At 35.0% G+C, this 22,798-nt stretch overlaps 2 protein-coding genes across 2 annotated transcripts in view; one reads left to right on the forward strand and one right to left on the reverse strand.

Annotated features, from left to right (window-relative positions):
- The window catches only part of LOC136798446 (SE-cephalotoxin-like), a 35,422-nt gene that overhangs the window by 9,366 nt on the left and 3,258 nt on the right, over positions 1–22,798 (reverse strand). Inside the window, exons 5-10 of the mRNA XM_067055055.1 lie at positions 21,219–21,744; positions 19,980–20,171; positions 19,107–19,336; positions 18,111–18,433; positions 17,278–17,447; positions 16,797–16,980 (exon numbers count right to left, since the gene is read on the reverse strand). Coding sequence (XP_066911156.1) covers positions 16,797–16,980; positions 17,278–17,447; positions 18,111–18,433; positions 19,107–19,336; positions 19,980–20,171; positions 21,219–21,744 — 1,625 coding nt within the window. The remainder of the gene's footprint in view (positions 1–16,796; positions 16,981–17,277; positions 17,448–18,110; positions 18,434–19,106; positions 19,337–19,979; positions 20,172–21,218; positions 21,745–22,798) is intronic.
- Positions 944–7,212, forward strand: LOC136798445 (nucleolar protein 58-like). Its single transcript, XM_067055054.1, has 4 exons — positions 944–1,210; positions 2,373–2,528; positions 2,983–3,477; positions 6,168–7,212. The coding sequence occupies exons 1-4, from the start codon at positions 1,162–1,164 to the stop codon at positions 6,404–6,406; spliced, it is 939 nt and encodes a 312-aa protein (XP_066911155.1). The 5' UTR covers positions 944–1,161; the 3' UTR covers positions 6,407–7,212.

Below are 22,798 nucleotides of genomic sequence, written 5' to 3' on the forward strand. Positions count from 1 at the left end.
GAAAAAAAGGCGGTATTGATTTAGACGCCGGAAAAGGGCGTAAAAAGATCTTTCGTTTGGTATTTCATGATCCTATGTTTAGATCAGCCATAAAGAAATCAGGCCCTAGCAACGGGTATGATTTTTCGTTGCTAAGGAAAATACTTTAGATCAGGGTCTAGAAAAAACCTTATATCTCAGGAAATATAAATGCTACGACCTTAAAATTTTCAGAGTGTGTTTAGAAAAGGTATAGGGTCATAAAACACGCAAAATCTCGAAATCGATAATTTTTTCACCAAATCTCAAAACTTCATGTGACTCCCACCTTATTAACCTTTAAATGCTGATTTTTTTTGGCCAGCATTTGCAGAGCTCCACTTACAGCAAGAAATTTAGACGCTCTATTTATCCGAGGAGAATGGAAGCTAGGAACCGTGGAAAGTGCCGAACGGCTCCCTCTGATATGGCGTGATTTGCTCAAATGCCGCTGGCTGTGAGGGCGTTGGGGCGTGCGGACCGAAATAAAGTTAAAATATGATTTAAACCTTTACATTTAAATCCCCATTTAACTTGTACTTTCATTGGCATTGGCATTGGTAAGAAACGGAGATTCGTTTATACGAGGCTCGCATTAGCGAGACAACTTTATGCTTATATATTAAAGAAAGCTTTGTGGTCTTTTTGAATAAAAAAGCGTTTGCATAATATGCATAATATTTTGATACAAGCACTTTTAATCTAATAGACCTTATCGGAGTTTTTGGTTTTTCTAGAACAGCGATGCATTGTGGGATTGTTTCGGGGGTACAATAGAATTCCCTCGATGAATTCAAAAGAGATTTCTATTGTAATACCCCTGAAACAATCCCACAATGCATCGCTTTTTTAGAAAAATCAAAAACTCCGATAAGATCTATTTATACATTTAAACTCCCTGCACAAGCTGGCGATTTTAATAAGTGTCTACTACCCCTATATGAGGCTCGCATTAGTAAGACAGTGTTATGCTTATTGAAATTTATGTGGTATTTTTGAATAAAAAAGCGTTAGGTTATCTTGATGAAAGTACTTTTAATCAATATCTGTAAATCATTTTTACATTTAAACTCCCTACACAAGCTGCACAATTTCATATCAATCAGATACAGTGTAAGAAGCGCATGTTGTAAAAGATAAAATATGAAGTTGACATTGTTTTTTGTTGCAGCACTCATCTTTGCAGTCCAATGTACGTATATGTTTTTACCTGTATGTAATATAGTGTTTGTTTCGAATGATTGACACACTTTTGAGATATTTACCTTTGGGGTAAAATTTTTAATTCTATCCTCTTTAAATTGACTTTTAGACTTTCTGGAAAATCTAATTTCGCATCGACCTGTTTTTTTTTTGTAAAATCATGTTTTTCGAAGGTAAAATCATGTTTTTCGAAGGTAAAATCATGTTTTTCGAATGTAAAAATATGTTTTTCGAAGTTAAAATCATATTTTTCAACGACCCAATCGGCTTACACATAATTACCGTGAACACCATAACTTAGTTTCCTCCTAAAATTAAGCTGTGAAAGACAAACTGTAAGGATTTTACTGCGCACGTCTGAATCACATTACTATCCAAAGAATCGAAGATGAAGAACACATAGTTAAAGCTCAAGTAGATTTTTATAATTTTCGATTTCCAGCTACCTTAAGAGAGGAAATTTTGGCAAATGAGCCCATTCGCCAATTTTGGTGCAATTTGGTGGAATTTATTTTGACGATTTAATAAAATTTCTAAATTTGGCGAGAATTAATTTTTGCGAACGACCCGATTTTGTTCAATATTTTAGCAGAAAAAAAGGTTTTTAGGAAAAATAGAGACTAAATTGAAGGAAAATTAAATTTGGCGAGAATTTATTTTGGCGAATGACCTATAAATTTAAATTTCTTTCCGCCAAAATTTCTTCCCTTACCGTATTTAAAACTCTTCTGAGACTTTAATGAAAAATTAATGGAACGTGTTTCCTTCAAAAGAAACCGAGAATGCGCGAGTTGAAGGTCCGGGGTCTCGCCGTATGTTACGTTTTGAGATTTCACTCTTTCATCGCATCAAATCTTTTCTACGTTTCTTATTCGTTATTTGATTTACACCCCTGTCTCACAGCCCCGATGGAACTTTTTTCCTCAGTGGGGCTGAAATTTCAGGGTATTTTCCCACCGGGGACGAAGTTTTTGTTAAGTTTTCCAGTAAGGCTGGGGTTCCAGCGGGTCTGTGACACAGAGGTGTGGATTTCATTCAAGATCCTGGAGGATTGTCATGGTTACTTTTGTTCTCACCGAATGCGCATCGAATGAAATCATAAAACATAATTTCATAATTTTCATTTGTTGCTTTTGTTATCGATATATCAGGTGAGGCGAGATGGTCTGATAACTTTGATGATGAATACCAAGAGAGAATGGACATGATGAACCAAAGAAGAATTGAAGGAATTGAAAATTATCGCAAAGCATTTTTGGATGAAAGACGAAGAGAATTGCGAATGAAAAAGTTCAAAAAATTCAACGGTAAACCATTTCTTTCATATTTAAATGTTTTTCAACTCACTCAATATAACTTCTTCGACCGTAGTCGCACGGTCAGGTGCGTGCCACTTTATTATTTAATTATACCCCTAAACTCAATCCAATCCTCTTTTTACACCTTTTTCTATTGTCTATAGGTGCGAAAGAAAGACTGGGACGGTTTTAGGGAGGTGAAATGGCCAAAAAAATGCCCGCGCGGCAATTGGCGGCTACGGTCGAAAAGGTGTATACTGCGGTTTTTTCTATCACGCAAGATTTTCCTTATTTTCTTTGCTCGTTATGATTTTCAAAGCTCTTTCAAGAGAAGAGGAGTTATGGTAACACTTTCCTTCTCATGACACCCCCTTGGCTGATTCTGAGTAATTGATTTTGAGATTTCCTTAATTTCTTTTTTTTAAATTTATAATATATATGCTGTAATATTTGTTTATTTAAGATGACATCCGCTCGGAAATGGAAAGAAAGAACGCTGAAAGTCTTGAAGATGTGTACGAAGATAAATATTTCTCCTTAAACCCCAATGTCAGAAGTTTAGTTTCAAAAAATGATAAACCCGAGGAAAACAAAAAGCCCGAGGAAAACGAAAAACCCAAGGAAGACGAAAATCCCGAGGAAAAGGAAAAACCAAAAGAAAACGAAAAGCCCGAGGAAAAGGAAAAACCCAAGGAAAACAAAAAGCCCGAGGAAAAGGAAAAACACAAAGAAAAGAAAAAGCCCGAGGAGAAGGAAAAAACCGAAAAAAGTGAAAAGCCTGAGGAAAAGGAAAAGCCCGAGGAGAAGGAAAAAACCGAAGAAAGTGAAAAGCCCGAAGAAAAGGAAAAACCCGAAGAAAGTGAAAAGCCCGAAGAAAAGGAAAAACCCGAGGAAAACAAGAAACCAGAAGAGACGGAGAAGCCTGAGGAAAAGGAAAAGCCGTTTGTTTTCCCATTCGGTAGGTTTTATATCATCATTGAAATTATAGCGCCCACGGGAATTTACACGACAGCAAATTATTCTTTTTTCCATGTTACATGATAGACAGGGTGCGTTTACACTGGAAGGCTTCCTTAATTAAATTGTTATTATACAGGGTGTCCCTAATAAAAGTATCGAGTTTGAACATGCGATTGAGTAAAAAAGTTTGTGTGTGTTATCGCTAAAATATAAGAACGTTTTCCATCACATAGGCTCATTACAAAAGGTAGTTACAACGTATAAATTAATCAATAGCCCTTTTACTATTCCCCTGTTGCATAAATGTACGTCTTTAAAAATCAAAATTAATAAAAATTCAAATTCCCTCGTTTTACTTTTTTATTGTTCCATACATTCCATTTTTATTATTTTCATAGTTTTACATACGATTCTTTACAAACATGTTTTAATTGTTGCGTTTTTCTCATGATCGTAATTTCGTTGCATTTGTAAACAGGCAGAGTATGTTTTTATTGTTACGTAATGACAAAGAAAAAAGAGGGAGAGCTTAAAATACAATTTTGTGAATACACACTTAAAACTTTCTACTCAATCGCATGTTCAAACTCGATACTTTTATTAGGGACACCCTGTAGAATCATTCATACAAAGCATAGGCGTAGCGAGATACCCTGCAAGATTTATGGATGAGAGCGGTTTTTACGACACTGTAATTATTGTCTTTGTTTTATCAAAAGATAATGAATATGTCATAAACGTCTGCACTCCCTCATAAATCTTGCAGGGTATCTCGCTACGCCTATGCTTTGTATGAATGATTCTATAATAACATTGGGTGTTTTTCCACTGACGGCTTAGTACTCTTAGGTTCCAAATAAACGGGCCCCCCGCTTGTTAATTTTTCGAAAATTTTCCAACCCCCCCGGACCTTATTAGGACCCCCCCGTTTATTAATCTCTAAGAGTATTTTCAGCTTTCAAAGAGAAGGCCCCTTATTTTGCTCTCAATAGCCTGATTTTAGCCTATTTTTACCTTATTTTTTGGGTTTCAGAAGTACAATTTCCAACCCCCCCGGCAATTAGGTCCCCCCCGTTTATTAAAATCTAGAAAATTTTCCACCCCCCCCCCCCGTTTATTTGGAACCTAAGAGTAAGCTAACAGGATTAATGTAATTTTTGATAAAACGATGAATAGCCCAAACTATTCATATAATTTTTGGATGAAAAAAGATGGTTGCACGTTAACTTTTTCTTTTCAGAAAATATTCTATTTCCCAAAACACAGGAGAAAAGCCGTTAAATCTTTTGTACGCATATTTTCCGATTTTTCCTGTGTTGCTGTGGGAAATGAAATTCTTTTTTTCAAAATTAAACATAAAAATGGCCGTCAGTGGAAAAAACCATTGCTGTCACTTTTAATCGATCCTCCTTGATTAAGAGTCGTTAGCTCTATTGTCTTATGGTAGGAGCACCCTTTAAAACAAAAGAAGCATAAACAAAGGATGCGTGCAATGAACAAGTTTTGCGATTTCAAACTCAAATGACTTGGAGAAAAAGGATGTATCATCACAGTGGCTGCGTTTAGACCAGCCTGGCATTTGTAATTGCTTGCAGTATTCTTTTGAATTCTATTGTTCCGCGCAATTGTTCGGTTTGTCAAATGCCTAATGATGCCAGCGTGTTGGCATTACGTTGGCATTTGAAATGCCATTTTGAGCAAAGGAATCCCCTTTTCTGGCATTTCAAATCAAACAAAGGAACCAAAACAAAGAGAAAAAATGACATTTTTGATTTTTTAAAGTATTTGCACGTTTTTTATTCAGTTCTTTCTATAGATTGTAAAATTTGCAAAATTTGCCATAGCCTAGCCCTACGGCAAAAAGTTTCAGTCTTAATGACTGCAGTTTTTGAGAAATTCCATGCTTTTCATTGTTTGATCTGTCAAAGTTGAACTTGAGGGAATCACCTTTTCAGTAATGACTCTAAAAAGACGATTCCTTAAATGCCATGACAGAAAATACAAAGGAAAAGATATTAAAATCGAATCCCTCATGAGCAAATGCCAAATTACAAATGCCAGTTGGTCTAAACGCAGCCAGTGTTGCTTGAAAATTGCTTGTAAAATGGGAACAAAGAAGTGCACGATTTTCTCCTTTTGTCTCTTATTAAATAACTTTGCACCCGGGGGGAGGCACTGGGTTTGCGGACTGACGGTATGTGCGGGCCAAAAATTGGCTTTTAAAATTGCCCCCCTACGGTGCAGCAAAAATCAGTGAAAATCACACCCTTAGAGTAAATTTTTCCCCATATTTTCGATCCCTTTCGTGCAAAAAATGGTCAAAATTCTAGCATTTTTCGTCAAAATATCTAGATTTTTCAAGAATTTTCTGAAATTTCTCTAATTTTTCCGACCCTTACAGTGCATTTTAAACATATTGGAAAAGGTACCCTTAGGACCCGCACATACCCGTCGGTCCTTTTGCCCAGCTGCCCCCCCCCCGGGACTTTGCACGATCGCATGATCATATCTCAAGCAACCAGTGTATTCATCCATCATAAATCTCTTTGTTAAGGAAATTTAAGGAAATTACTAATCAAGGAAACCTTTTAGTGTAAACGCGCCCACAATAACGTTATTGAACATCAGGCGTGAAAAATAAAAGTCTTAATAGCTTAATATCTTTTTAAAAATATCTTTCACGTTTAGAACCGCAAATGGTGGAAATCAAGTTTAAAACTGAACATGTATCTCGTACTCAAAAGATGACAGCAGGTGGTTTGAAAAAGTTTGCTTGTAAAACAGTTGGATACCTCCGTTGTTTAGATTTCGGTAAAGGCCCAAAGGATTGCTTTTTACATCGTCAAGAAGATGAATGCCAAGAAGTTCGTGCAATCCCGCTACCACCAGCTTTTGCTTTCAAAGATGAGGCAAAAAGATATATGTAAACGTTTAAATGATCAAAATTTAATACATACATACCCAGCATCCATTTTTGCCGAAGTACCCCCCCCCTCCGGGGCACCATACTGATCATATTTCTTTTTTCGGGCTCTGAACGGATCTGATAGATATAAGATTTCGTTGTTATTTTTGTTAGGAATTTATCTCAAGCAGGGTTTTTGGAACTTTATGGAATACTAAAAGCACGCCCCAATCGGCATTCAAGTGTATTATATCTTACACCCCTTCTCACAGGCCCACTGTGACCCCTTGCAACTGGAAAAATCGGCCAAAATATCGTCCCGGTGGAAAATTACCCTCCAATATTTGTTCCCACTGAAAATAATCAAACAAACCAATCCTCACTGCGAAATATGATATGCTATAATAGGAGTGTGATAAATTGCGTAGGTTGCGTGCCTTCATGGGTCGGAAAAAAATTCGTGGGTCTCGTAAAAAAATTCGTGGGTCGCGTAAAAAGATTCGTGGGTCCAGAAAAAAATTCGTGGGTCCATGAAAAAAACTCGTGGGTCTATGAAAAAAATTCGTGGGTTCAGAAATAAAATTCGTGGGTCCTGAGAAAAATTTGTGGGTCCATGAAAAAAATTCGTAAAAAATAAACCCGTAATTTGAGCCCATGGGAAGAAATCTTTTTTTTTTTCAATTGCATGAAATAAGTTTGTTAGTAAAAATTGCACTATTTTTGAAAAAAAAAATATTTCTCTCTTTATAGCTAGGATTTCGTAATAAATCTTTTGAATACACGTTTTTTTTTTATTAGAACGTCTTAATTTTAGCTGAGGCTGGATGTGCCTATTTTCTCATCAATTTTCAGCCTGAAATGTTCTTATTGCCGTTCTTGAAATCGATTCGCTTAAAGTCCAATAAAACCTTTGAATGTCGATATTGGGTTAAAAATCGAGTAAATTTGCTATTATTTTTAGATGAGAGGAATAATTACAGTAATAATTGCACAAAATTCCTTTAGAAATCTAAAGATTTTTAAACGAATTTCGTCAAACTATTCGATTCTCAGGCTGGACATGTTCTTATAATGTTCTTAAATTTTTGCCAAATTTCAGCCTAAATGTTCTTACAAACTGGGTTCTAATGAAAAAAAAAAACGTGTAGAGCCAAGTTTCTGTTCTATTGTATTAAATTTAAAGTGTAAATTGTAAGATTAATATTCTGACACCTTATGGCTCGTGTCTTGTCGTGTATGTCATTTCCGTAAAATTTCTTCTTTTGATAATTTTTAACGGTTCTAGGAAAATTGCCCCCGAGAAAACTGCCCCCCGGAAAACTGCCCCCGGAAAATTGCCCCGGAAAATTGCCCCCCGGAAAATTGCCCCCTAGGAAAACTGCCCCTAGGAAAACTGCCCCCCGGAAAACTGCCCCCCGGAAAACTGCCCCCGGAAAACGGCCCCCGGAAAATTGCCCCCTAGGAAAATTGCCCCCCAGAAAATTGCCCCCCAGAAAATTGCCCCCTAGGAAAATTGCCCCCCGGAAAATTGCCCCCTATTTTTCCATTTTTCGAAACTAAATCTAACTCAATTTTCAACATTTGGGAGATTTTGGATTACGCAATTTTACGTGATCGCGTCTTAACGGATTAAGAGATCTAGAATATTTTAGGGCTATATTTTGGTCCAACGGTTGCAGGTTGCAGCCGTAATTTTCATTAAGTCGACGCTTTTTATAAGGAATAATGTGGTTTAACCATGGAATACAGAGAAAGCGTTTTCTCTGTTTAGCGATAGTCAATTTCAATGTGTTTTATACTGTATTTCTTTCGCTATTCAAGTATTTTCTTTTTGGTTTTACAAAATTTCTTGGTCATATGGAATGGATAACTTCATTCTATATTCCTCACGCTGACCATTGATCTGCTTTGCATGTTTTAGTTTTTAGTTTTTTCTTAAAGAAAAAAGACGCCTCAAAAACGACTTTTACAAGTTTTGTATGAGGTGGAGAAAGATAGTCGAGTAATAAAATCACTTTCAAAAAAATCTTTCCCAATTTCTTAACCCTAAGCGCCCTATCCGTGCTATCTTAAGCTAAGGGAACTAATTTTTACTAACTCGCCAAAATAAGTTCCCACCAAAATTAAAATTTCAGTTTTCTTGGCTAAATAACCCCTGAAATTCAACAAAGTTGCTCAAAATAAGATGAAATAGAACAGATTTGCGCTGTCATTCGCTAAAATTAATTCCAACCACAGTTAAAAAATTAATTACATTATTCCCCAAAAAAAGTTCCCACCAAAATAATATATTTTTCGAAAATTTTCTACCCAGGACATTGTTGATCCAACCCCTCCTCCGCTTATCAATTTTCCGGAATCTGAAACTTCTTTTTTGTACGGATTATGCTGTTTTAGCCTTTTTTCCAATCCACCCCCGCTGACCCCCGTTGACTAGGTACCCTAAGAGTAATTCAAAACTACTTAATTTTACAGCTACAATGGCCATTTGAAGTTTCATTGGATTTTATAAAAAAGTGGAAAAAAAGATGGGGGGGGGGCAATTTTCCGGGGGGCAATTTTCCTAGGGGGCAATTTTCCGGGGGCAATTTTCCTGACACCTTTTTAACTAAAGTAAATTCCTTCAACCTCGTGTTTATCTAAAAATATTTCCTTTACTTCGATAGTTTCTTTATATATACAGTTTAAAATACAAAGTGCACCACAACATTCTTTTTATGAATAAGAATTTTTTTCATGGACCCACGAATTTTTTTCCGACCCACGAAGGCACGCAACCCATGCAATTTATCACACTCCTATTTTACCCATCCCCACTGAATTTTCTGATTTGAAAACAAAAGAATTTTGAAACAAATATCAATCAATCCCATCGAGTTTCACTGAAAAATTCCACAGGGTCTGTGAGAAGGGGGCGTTCTCTTGGTTTTGAAATGAAAAAACACTTTTTAATAGAATTAGTTTTATAGGATAAAAACGTTTCATTGTGAGGGATATAAATAGAATTTTAGACATTGTTTTAAAATATATAATCAGATCAGAAAAAATGGTATCTTGTGACTTGATCTTTTATGTTTTGTCATCCGTGGTATTTTGGTTTTTACATTTGAAAACCACACACTAAGAGCACTGATGTGTGACGAATTTGTCCTGATCTAAAAGGTTTTGTTTTTGAATAAGAGTGATATCGTTTGCTTACTCATCAATTTTGATTTACAAGCTTTTTAACATTAGTCAATCCAGGATGTGGAGCAAGATTGGTCGGAAAGAGGAAAAGAAAAACATTTTTTGTTTATATCAGCACAATATAACAATAGGAAGACACTACCCTGATATGAAATATGTGTCTGATATGAAACGGGAACACTCATGTAAAAATAAAACCTTTAAGCAATGTGTCTAGGCAATACACGTTTTTTATAAGAACAAACTATATAAGAACATAAGGCTTCGATGGCCGAAACGTTAAGAACAAGTTAAAAACATTTTAAGGCTTCGGGGACTCTAAAACATCCAATTTCTTAGGAGAATGGTCAAAAAATTCTCAAAATGGCGAACTGAAGAATATATTAAGAACATTTTTAGGCTTAAAATCAAAAGTTGACATCACAAAGCTTCAAAAATTTTGGATGTTCTTTAAAAAAAGATGTACTTAAATATCCAAAAACCTCGAAACATATAACAACCTCTCGACATTTTTATTTTCAAGACAAATAGTAAGCATTAGGGTTTAAATGACTCGCGGTAGAAATTATCCTAAAATATTTTCTAATTCGTTAATTCAAAAACTCGAAAACCACTTCAAAAAAACGAAAATCACTTCAATTTATTTTTCCTTTGTATATCTTTCTCGATATAGCAGCCGTCTAGTTATACGAAAATAAACAAGATGAAAACCCAAATAATTAACTAGCTATAACTTTCATTGAGGTGCCACCGCAGCAAAACGAACACATAGAGTTGAATTTGCGTTCAAAAGGAATGATCATGGAGGTATAAAGAAAAAGGAGAAGTATGCTATTGTAACCATGCTCGCCCTACGATTAAAAAAATTACGAGGTATGCATGCTCATAGTCTCATATATCGTGCATTTTTAATGAGCTCTTTTGTTGATAGGTGAAATCTTATTGGCTAACTCAAGTGTCGGAAATAGGATGAGACGAGATTCATTGTTTCTGACATCGGTGTAAGAAAATATTTGGACTAAAAAAGGGCCTGTAAACTTTGCAATCCTTCGTCAAATGACAAGATTTTTCTATCAACATTTTCTTCAAGGTGAACTCTATTGCTTAATACTTTCCTCCAAAATTCTCCAGCGACTTTTTGTCTACAAGTTGGGTCTAAAATTGTTTGTGCTTATAAAGAACTTTTTATTTTCTGGCTGGAGAAAATATCTTTTCAAATCAAAATTTAATGGATGACAAAATTGAACGCAAACTTATTTCGTGGCTAAATTTTATTTTATTCTCGTATATTAGAAGGCTAGAAATCTTCGATGCTGATAGTAAGAATGTTCAGAGCAAACTTGAGTTCTACTAAAAAGTCGTATTTCATCGGGCGAGCCTAGAATTTCTTTTGATTTATTACATAAAAGAAATCAAAAGACTTTAACGACCAATTACCGACAAATTCATCTCCTGTCTTTCTTTATACCTCTATGGAATGATCTTAGCCCTACAGGGTGTCCCTAATAAAAGTATCGAGTTTGAACATGCGATCGAGTAAAAAAGTTTTAAGTGTGTATTCACAAAATTGTATTTTAAGCTCTCCCTCTTTTTTCTTTGTCATTACAATTAATTTATACGTTGTAACTACCTTTTTTAATGAGCCTATGTGATGGAGAACGTTCTTATATTTTAGCGATAACACACACAAACTTTTTTACTCAATCGCATGTTCAAACTCGATACTTTTATTAGGGACACCCTGTACAGTAATTTTTGTTAAGAGTGACCTCCCATCTGAGACAAAATTCTTTCAAATGCTAACAAATGTGTCAAGGGAGTAATTTACAGTCCACTTAGAGTGACATCCGTGCCTAGTCTTACACGTTTTTTATAAGAACAATTTCATAAGAATACGAGGCCGAAATTTGTCAAAACCTAAGAACAAATTGAGAAGAATCAGAACCTCAGATTTCAGAAATTACTGAGAAGTACATGTTTCCATTTTAATTAATATTGACATTGAAAAACTCATATAAATTTAAGAGCAGCCCAGCCAGAATCATATGACTTACTGGTTTTACCTATAAAAAGCGTATATATCTTCATATGTTATTTTACCATGGAGGTAATAAAAATATAGATGGAGAGTCAATGCCTTTTGTTCTATTCTGATTTATCATCGGAAGCAAACAGCTGTTTGGTTGCTTTGGGAATAAGATGATTAATTTTGGGTATACTCGTGGGAATACATTTAAGATGAATGAAAAGAAATTACATTTTTAACAAGTATATTGAAATATAATAGCCTTGTCATGAAAAATTGAAAAAAACTTCACATAATAAGCACAATTCTCCAAACTTCTAGGGGAAGCCGCCAATAAAGCCATCGATAGATTTAAAAAAGAATTACGTGTTACGATTAGGAACCTTGTATCGATCATTTTGTCAGAGTATGAAAACCGCTGCCCACTTAGACGTGAAGATTTTAAGATAAGAAACTTTCAATGATAATGTGATGCAACTCTCAATGTTAACAAAATGCCAGCCCAAAAATGTGTCCTCGTGAAATTAATATACTCTTTCAGTCCTACATCAGTTGGATTTCGAATCGCATTTTAACAAGGATTTTCGGCAAAATTAAGTTTTTCAAAACCAACCAAACAGTCTCTTTCTGTTCCTATAAATTAATAAATTGATGTTTTTTGCTTCCAATGATGGTACATCAAAGAAAAGCCGCTTTGAATAGATTTATAAAAGATTTCAACGACCATTTAGATTATTACCGAGACGTTTTTTCTCCATCTATATCTTTATTACCTTCATGATTTTACTAATGTACACGTTTAGCAACATAACTGTTCAAAAACTTTGAGTAGAGTAATATTTTTAACCTATGAAGAGCGCTTAATAAGTTTTATTGCGAGCGAAAAAAATTGCAAGTATTTTAAACCTTTAAAACTATCTCAAGTATGATTTTTAAAATTGGGGCGTTTAAAAAACTCTTTTGGTGACCCTTGCTCTTCAGCGCCCCTTCAAAAAAGCTCCGCCCTGCCACAACGCCACTGTTTACAACTTACTGCTGATAACTTTATCGAGAACTTTGTTAGTGTCAATAAATTCGAATCAGTCAGAAATAAATGTCATGTAACAAGCACATAAAGATTTCGAGTAAGAACGTGATTTTTCTTCAGAATTTAATTTTGCAACACGTGTATTCTTTTACCCATCAGCGTATGGTGTAAAAGATAATGCGTGGTAAGAGCATATGGTTTTGGGATTCTGCATTAGTCAATATTCCGAGTTGTCTTCAGAACAGTGCATTTCTTTGGGAAGCTTCCAGTTTAGTACAGTGTAAGCGGTTCGTTTATGTTCAAGTACCTCACTACACACTTTATAAGCATACGGTAAATTTCGGCTGAAGCTCACTATGCTTAAGTAAAGCTCAATTTGAGACTCGAATTATGCTTAACCCTATGCTTCGTAAAAAAATTATGTAAGTTTAGAAAGTGTACCAACGATGTAAAAATAAAAGATAACCAACTACCTCTAGAAGGCACTTCTCCCAAGAGAGCAACCATTGTTTCCCTATTGAAATGAGCACTCCTTTAAAAAGCTCTGTGTGCAGTGCGTGTTATGCTTTTAGCTAGATTTTGACACACTTTTTGACATCCACTGAATTGATAGAAAATTTGAATTCTTATTTACTGCAAATTTTGGAATTTTTTTCAAAAGATAAAGGTACCAATTTTTAGACAAATTGACTACGGATCGGCCTGATACCACTTAATCTTCATCTGGATAAATAAACGCTCATAAAATGCTGTTATCTGAAAAATATATGTGTGATTTGAAGTGCGATATCTCACGAATGAAAAGTGCATGAAGGTTGCCTGATACAAAATAAACAGATAAATGTTTATAGAACAATAATATCTAATTAAAAAATTCCTTCTGTGAGGCTGCCTATAGGAAAATACCCTTTTTTTAACCCAAATTTTGGAAAAATATACATCACGTGATCGATTCTGTCCAATAGAAGGTTGCAAATGAAGCAAGTTTTTATTCAATTGCACTTTTTACGATGCAAAATGTCATTAATATTTTTACAACCATAACACAGATGTTTTTTGAGAATCAAGGCAAGTTGGTTATCTATTATTTTTACATCGTTGAGTGTACATTCTTAAGAGACCAAGTTGTGTTATTTATATAAACAAAATAAAATCACCAATTTTTCGAATTTTGTTTGTAATTCTCTTCTTCATTCTTCTGTTATTTTCTGAAGTTTTGGAAATTATGGTTCTAAAAATTTCTTTGGCTGAGCCTTAAGGTATGCTTAGCATATGCTTAATCTTTTTGGAAATTTGAGCTTCAGTATGCTTATAAACGTTATGCTTATAAAAAAAATGAGTGTAGTGCAATTTGATATTTGTGCTTCGAGTAAACGTTTGTCTGTTCCCATACAACAATATTATACTCCTATAGGGGAACGGGACGGTCTTTTGCATAGCTTATAACTAATTAATTCAGTGTATGCAAGTAAAACCAGCAGGAAATTAGATATTACCTATTTATAAATAACTTTTGTCTAATAAATTGGCACGCTAACATTCACCCGAGTTAGAACGTGATAACGCTGCGAATCTTCACGCGTGACGTGCTATAAAGTATTAGGGTCTTAAGGGCTCTGGCCATAGTCGGAAAATTGATTTTAGTATTTGAACATAAAAGTTATGTTTTAGGTTCTTTAACACTTTCAACAAAGAATTGCCTTTATAAATTGCTTTTTACAAATCTTCCTTAAGAGTTATTAGTATATGTAATCACATGATAACGAGTGCAATTCGAATATAATTGCACGAGTGATTTTTTTGTTATTAATTTTCCGAATCCGAAAGGACGAGGAAAATTCGAAACAAAAAAATCACTCGTGCAATTTTCGAATTGTGCGAGTTATTATGTGATTACGAGCTAATCGCACAATGACTTTCACTACTTTTTCCCAGTTAGGAAAGTAAATTACGGAAATTACACTGAGAGTTTTACATTCTTTCTTCTCTTCTCTTTATGTCTTTCTTTTAATGTTGATTATGGATTTTTATTCTCACAAAATAAATTTCGAATGTAATTAAAACGTTCGATGCAAAAAAATGTAAGAAAAAACAATAAAATCTATTTTGTAAACATTGGCGCAGCATTGGAGAGTGTGATTAACAATTAATTGCTCTCTACAGGATGCAATTAACGATTATTGCTCTCTTTGAGGGCGCGCCAAATAAGAAAAAATAACCCATCGTGCGATTAAGAATTTAATCACAAAAATTACGTTATGAACTTTAAAAAGACGTTAATAATATGTTGCATCGCCTTCTTTTATAAAAAGTGCTAAGTTTTAATGATAATTAACCTTTTTTTTTCGAACTTTTTTCAAACTGTCCGCAAAGAATTGAACTGTTTTAAATTTTTCGGAAAAGTTTTCTAAATTAATGCATAAAAAGTTATGGCTGTTTTTCTATGAAAAATTGGGATGGAAAATTGGTCAAAAAGCACTATTTTCAAATAAGCTTTTAGAAACATTTTCCGAAAAACTGATTTTAGTTCGATAAAAGATACACCATCTATGTTTTTTCTTTGCCGAAACTAAGCTCTTCAAAGTTGAAATACTCTTCTTCGCAAAAGTCTTCATTTTCCTCTTCATCAAATTTTTTCATTGCGATTCTTAAATTTTCAGACTCACGGATAATTGGCCTAACAGAAAATGTACAACATGCCACAGTTTTGTGGGCTACATCAAGTGGAAATTTATATTTCGTAAGTGGCAAATATTAAAAATTCACTATGGTCAGAGCCCTTAATTCCATAATACGGAGCAGATAATTTCAGGCCCGAATGGCTGGAGTAATCTAATGATATGCGGAACTGAGTCAATAGGTCGTCGCGGTTCTCCAAAACGACTTTTATGGTTAATCGTGTAGTGCATGTAAATTTGGATCAATTTGGTGGCGGCGTCTTTATTGGTCAGTATGACATTCACTCATATATCATATATACACGTAAAATATCTAAAGATCTACACAAAAAGTGTCTCAGAAAAATGATTAAAGTCTATTCACGATAAGTGTGCACTCTTTTTTCTTTTACCTATAACTTTTGAAGGAATTCTTCAATCTTTATAAATTTGGTATCATTGGAAAGATATTAGTGAGTGGAGCAATTTGAAATAAAAAAATCTTTTAAAAAATTCTAAAAATGAAGATGAAAATGAAGAAGAAAAAAATGAAGATCTTGTAGAAAAGTGCTATAACTTTCATTTTCAGTGAAGTGAATTCTTGATCATCGAACGTCAGCACTGTGAAAAAAATTCTCAAAAATAACCATTCAGTCAAAAGATATCAAACAAAGTTATAAGCTGGTTGACGTCTAAAAACGCTGTTTTCTGCTGTTTTCTGCTGTTTTTTGGGGTCAATCACTTATGAACTTTGTATCATAACTTCACATTGAATAAATATTTTAATGAAATTTTTTCACAGTGATGACCTCCTAAGATCAAAAAGTCTCCCCAGTGAAAATGAAAGTTATAGCACTTTTCTACAAGATCTTCATTTTTTTCTTCTTCATTTTCATCTTCGTTTTTAAAATTTTTTTAAAGATTTTTTTATTTCAAATTGCTCCACTCACTAATATCTTTCCAATGATACCAAATTTATAAAGATTGAAGAATTCCTTCAAAAGTTATAGGTAAAAGAAAAAAGAGTGCACACTTATCGTGAATAGACTTTAGATGGAATGTGGAGACTCGTCGGCCACTGTTTTCTGTCAGAGCAAAAGAACCCAGAATCTTGTTAACACTGTCTAAGATAACCTATCTAATCCTCCTTTTCCAAAGCCCATGACTGGTCTAGCCTAGGAATCTGAAATAGCCACTAATAAACGATGACGGAAAAGCAGTAAAAGAAATAACCACTGACCTCTAACTACTTGACTGAATCGGGCCTGTCTAGCTCACATAAATAGGAATCGTGTCCAGTTTAGGCTGACTAGAGGCTGACTAAGTCCATCATCTTGTTTTCTATTCTGGGTCGTCAACAACAGCGCAATTTAAAAAATTCAAAAATCTAAGGTTAATTGGAAAACAACACGGTGGACACTTTTACGGGAAATCTGCACCTAGTTAGTCTGTATAGTGTGTAAAAGGATATGATATATGTGGGGACAACCAACATAAAAAGATAAAAACGACATACTTGAATGATTGCATTACAGATCCAGCGGGACATTGAACATGTTGACCTTCCAGTGTCCACACATCCTGGCCATTACCGACTTCTTTCCAAGGCGAATGTTGAACAGAACATTTTTCTTGACAAAGTTGATCAGATTCATCTTGTGAGTCACCACAGTTGTTGTTGTAGTCGCACTTCAGGTGACCTTTTGATGAAAACGAAGCTTGGTCAATTAAATCAGTGGAGAGAGGTTTAGGTCGAAAACTGGGATATTGCCAGCATAAACTTTCACGAATTGGTCTGTTGAGTATAATTTCTAAGACATTTAACTAAGAACTAAAAAGGTCAAATTAACAAAAATTGTGAAATTTGCACATCAAAAGTAGCTTAAAAGTGTTTCTTTTTTGTATATCCTAGATAACCCTACTGAGAACATATCTTCTGTGGATTGAAAGAGAAAGATTCGACTTCCGCCCTGATTATTCGGTAATTCGGTAAATACCTTCGATGCATTTCTTCTTATTCGAACAATGGAACCATCCAGGACAACATTTTTGAAAACAAGATCTTGTCTGTTGGTTCGGTCCTTGGCATGGCTTACCATGGCCATGTTTTTGAATGGAGGTTCTGCTTCTTGTTTGATGGCTGTTATATCCACAAGATCGAGTGCAACTATTAAATATATTTCTTAAAGTTTTGAGAACTGCTAGGACAATTTAAAGTTTTTAACAACGCTGAATATTACAGGCTTTTACTATAGGAATGATTTTTGTAAGGACATGAAGCCAAAATCTAACAACAAATTAGGAACATCGTAACAATGCTTAACTATGCAAGCCCTTTAAGCTAGTAAGCTAGTAAATGAATAAAGTAAGCATGCTAAAAACAATCTAAGAACATTCCAGCCTGAAAACCCCCAAAAAGAAAGAACAGTCAATAAAAACATGTATACATTCCTTTAGAAAATTGCACCAACTTGAAAGTAATGCTTGATGAATATAAGAACACATTAATAACAGTTTACTAGTTTCAAACCTAAAGGGCTACTTAGACTACACAATATATTGGTTAGCAATAGTCGACAATATAGTTTTCGGACCATAATTTACGGAGTAAACAACAGGTGCTCTATTATAAAAAGGAATTTTCGTTTTGTAAAAAACCCCTTATATTGTTGGAATATTGCAAATATAGCTGACAATATATTGCAGACACCTCTTCAATATATTGCCGGCATTCATCAATATATTATCAATATATTGCCTGACACTATATTGTGTAGTGTATGTAGCCCTTAAGACAAAAGAATCATGACGTTCGTTTAAGAAAGAATACCTTCCAAAACCAGACCACACATTCCACACACAATCTTTATTTTGACATTGAACTCCATAGAAAGACTTCTGGCAATTGCATTGTCCTGTCTGATCACCACATTCTTCACCAATGCTTCCAGGAGCATAACAAGAACACGGAAGACATAGAGGTTTGACTGCATCTTTGCATGTCGATTTCACTGGTCCTTTGATGAAGAAGTTTGGTTTACATTGGTTTTCAAATACCATTGAAGAATGAATGTATCGACCAATACCCGAGCATTTGATATTGACAGAGTTGACAACATTGTATTTACATGTCAGGTTGGTGTAAAGCGCATCCTGTAAAATTATGATAAGGAAGAAAAAATTGTTGGCATCAAAGTTGATGGAAGAGAAATGGACCGATTAGAAATCTGTGTACGAATTAATGTGAATTTCAACTAGTTTTTCCTGAACCAAAGGAAGAAATTCCAAATCTTTTATGGTTATTTCTTTTTTCAGGAATCTAACGCAATGCAAGGCTCAGTCAGTTCAATCTTTGAGGTAACAAAGAAGTTTTCCTTCGAATCAGAGAAAAATTTGACCTGTGGAGGGAACTTTAGGCGTGACTTTCGATCTAAGATGTACAGTAAACTTCTTTTATTCGAATCTTTCTATAATTCGAGCTTGTTCAGTCACTCGTCAAGGAGAAACACTCTAAAAATACTCTCACTATTTCGAATCTCTCTGTAATTCGAACAAATACGATTCCCCATTCGAGTTCGAATTACCTAGAGTCAACTGTAGTTCAAATAACAGAAAGAGTCAAATCATCGAGGTTCGAATTACAGAGACTTTACTGTAAATCTTAAATGGGAAGTCACGCCTAAAGTTATCTTCGCAGGTCAAAGTGTTCTCTGATTCAAAGGAAAACTTTGTTACCTCAAAGATTGAACTGACTGAGACTGACATTGTGTTAGATTCCTGTAAAAAGAAATAACCGTAAAATATTTGAAATTCCTTCCTTTCGTACCTGATCCTTAAATCTTTGTTTATAAAGTTCATCGACAACATCAGTATCTTCATCCATCAGGTCCAGTGCTTCAGCCCACATCACATACGCCTCTTGTTGTAAGATTACAAATTGACGAAAAGCGTTGTCAATATGGTTCTTGTATGTTGGTGAGCAGGTGTTTTGTTGATGATATCGATCCATATACATAATCATCAATGGTTTGTGGTCTTGAACAATGAAATTGGATCCTTGTTTGGGTAATAAAAGAGGTTAAGATATTAATCACCTGTCTCAGTAGAAAAACAAGGCTTAATCATCACACCCCTGTCTCAGTAGTAAATTTAAATGTTGAGACCCCGCTGTCTTAGTAAAGAGGAGAGGTTTGATTACTATACCTATACGCAACCTCCGTTCCGGTGATCAGATGAGAATATTTTTTAAGCAGTTGGGATAAAATGAAGGAGCTAGTCTTCTCATATTTGGCCTGGGGTATGGGAATCGATCCATATACATAATCATCAACGGTTTGTGGTCTTGTACTATGAAATTGGATCCTGGTGCAAAGAGAAAAGGTTTAGTAATCACACGACAACTGGCCAGGTAGGTTGAAGTATTCACCTTACAAAGCAAGGGATACCTCGCCATCGGAAACTCAGCGAATGAGTAGCTTAGATTCGGTAATCTGTTCTGGAAGGTAAGTTACTGAGATCTCCCAGGTCCAGCAAAAATAGAAAAGGGGATAGACTCTATCACTTCCGGCTCCACCGACAGTCACCAGATGAATCTACTTAATCACTTACAAGGGGCTTACAACTGTCTCAGTGAAGTTTTGAAATTGATATCAAAATATTGATAGTTTAGCGTGGTTTTGATCACGAGATTTAAACCTACCAGTGAATAAGATGTGTAGCTCGCTCAACCATTTCTTGATATGTCCTGGTTGAAGAATGTAAGATGCTAGTGTTTTACCACCCTGGTCATTATGCTTCTTTGATCTCATTTTGAACTCATTAGTGAAATGTCTTAACTCGCTGATAGTGTCTGCGTACTTGATGTTTAGATTGGTCCATTGAAAACTCTTGCCTAAAAGACAAAACGCCGTTATTACATTGCATTACAAAATATTCTACCTTGAAAACGGCCCCTAGCCGATACATGCTGGAAATTTCTAGCATCTACGGTTTTGTCTCAATCCTCCGTCCAATATACAAAATATTCTGGCATATTTGTTGGGGTCGTATTTCATTGGTTCTGTCTCTTTGGATCCCATACCATTGAGAGATTCTAATCGTTCAGTAACTTTCTGCAACTACGGTAAGCGGAACAAGAGGTTTTTGTGATTTGATCTTTTAATATTGAAATTTTTCAATTATTTGAAATGATTTTCTATCCCCGTTAAGGTAAAAACACTCATGAATTATTTTTATGATGTACGCTTTAAATTGATTTCAAATACCATCTGAAAGCATTCAGTAGAAAACACTTAAAATAGATTTTAAAAGCTTCAATAGTGTTTTCGTTCAGCAGAAAAAGCTTAAAATCGATTCTAAATACCAACTGAGTGCTTCAAGATGTGTTTTCCTTCAGCAGGAAAAGCTTCAAATCGATTCCAAATTCCATCTGAAGGATTGAAAACTGTCTTCATTCAGCAGAAAAAGCTTTAAAATGTCATCCCGAGTCTTCTAAAGTGCTTTCATTCGGCAAAACAAGCTTAAAATTGATTCTAAATACCATTCGACTGCTTCAAAAGTGTTTTCATTTAGCAGAAAACGCTTAAAATTGATTTCAAATACCATCTGAAGGGTTCAAAAGCGTTTTCGTTGAGCAGAAAAAGTTTAAAATCGATTCAAAATACGATTACAAGGCTTCAAAAATCTTTTCCTTCAGTAGAAAACACTTAAAATGAATTTAAAGCTTCAAAAGTGGCCGCTGGTTTAGCCTGGACTACTGGACTTGTTAATTTATTGCGCGCACAGGCCCCGACAGAGCCAAAATCTTTTCGGTCAGTTGCTTTTTAAAGGCCCACTTGCGCTGCGCGGCTGGGCCAATGAGACTTATTCTCCCTACCAGGGATGATTCTAGGCCAAATGGTGTAGAAAATCAACCCGAATATATCGATTAGTAACATACCTAGCTCATTGGTAACACGTTGAAATGACTTTTCCAAGGATCCTTTCAATTCATCCAAAACGGATTCCATTTCTAAATCTCCAGCATCCATCACTTTATGCAAATTCTTTAAATCGTAATAAATATCTGTTAGGCTAGGTACTTGTATTGTGGTCTGAACAAGATTATTCAGTGATGCCGCTAGACCATTTTTAGAATGATCTTTACATTCAGGACCGTCAAAATTTTCTTCACATTGACATTCGGACAATTTTGAAAATGGTAGCTTGACGCATGCGCTGTCACCAAAACATTTTTTCGCGCACGTGTTTGATTCGTAGACCATTTCTTCTGATTTTAACATCAATATGAATTCAAATTTATATTTGATCACCATATTTGTATGATGAGAGGGTAGATACTCGAACACTTGGTGAATAAATGAATTGGGATGGTTTTCACGAATGGAAACATCGATTTTTGGATTCAAAATAACAAAACTTTGAACGTACTTCCATAAGTCATGTACCTTCAGGTTTTCTTTGAACTGAAATATGAAATCAAAACCAGAATATATTTCTAAGAAAAAAGCCCAAATCCGAAGAAAATTCACAAACGTTTTTTTTTGCCGAAAAGAGTTTACAGTCGGTAGATTTGCCAGTCTTCGAATCTCTCCCGCCGATTTTTTCCCGTATACCGCCATAACGCCATACCGCCATATTTTTCCGCCTTTACTATCACTGTAACGGATGATAACATCGTCTACAACAGACCCTGCTCTACGGCAATGAATTTTGAAATTATCCGTAGATACTGGGTCTGTGTACAAACAAACTAGGAGGGGCGTTTATTCGATGTAAGTAAGAATCATTTGAAGGGAAATATAAATGGACTATTCCAGAAATAGTCCGTACTCATATGTTGAGGAGGTGTGACTTCCAGGGTGGTCTGAAAAGTATGGGGTCTATCTTCTAAGTGTAAAAATGAAGGGGAGTAAAATTAGGTGGAAACTCCAGGGTGGTCAGTAAAAAGAGGTCGAAATTCCAGGGTGGTCCAAAATGTAAGAAGAAAAAAATTAAGGAGTCCTGAAAAATTTTGAAAAATCCAGAGGATCACCTTTCCCAAAAAGACCTCCTCAACATAGGAAGTAAATTTTTTTAAAGGAATAACCCAATATCTGTTGATGATTGTATTCTTCCAGTATTCAAACTAATTTTAACCCACTTTTATGTAAAATGACATATTGAAATTGACAACTGAAAGAAAACGAAAAGACAAAACAAGGTTCCCATTCCCTTGGTTAAAATCTTTTTCATAAACATGCCCTTTCTTTTAAACGTCCTCCTTGAGTGAAAGGCCCACCTAAAATCCAAAAAAAATTAATAAACGCCCCGGGCGTTTATTCGAAGTAATACGGTATTCAAGGCTTTTTTAATGCTTCATCTTTTCGGGAAATCAACAAAGTGTTACTCACCAGGAAACAATATTAATAATGTTTCCTGTTATTTGGTTTTTGGTGAGGTACTCGCTACCTCCTCCCTTAAACCCAAGAATTTGACTTTATTTGAGGATGGCTTCAACAAAAGGATTGACAGCCAGGA

The sequence above is a fragment of the Clytia hemisphaerica genome, unplaced genomic scaffold (assembly GCF_902728285.1).
Source record: "Clytia hemisphaerica strain Z4C2 unplaced genomic scaffold, Clytia hemisphaerica genome assembly, whole genome shotgun sequence".
NCBI classification, from domain to species: domain Eukaryota; kingdom Metazoa; phylum Cnidaria; class Hydrozoa; order Leptothecata; family Clytiidae; genus Clytia; species Clytia hemisphaerica.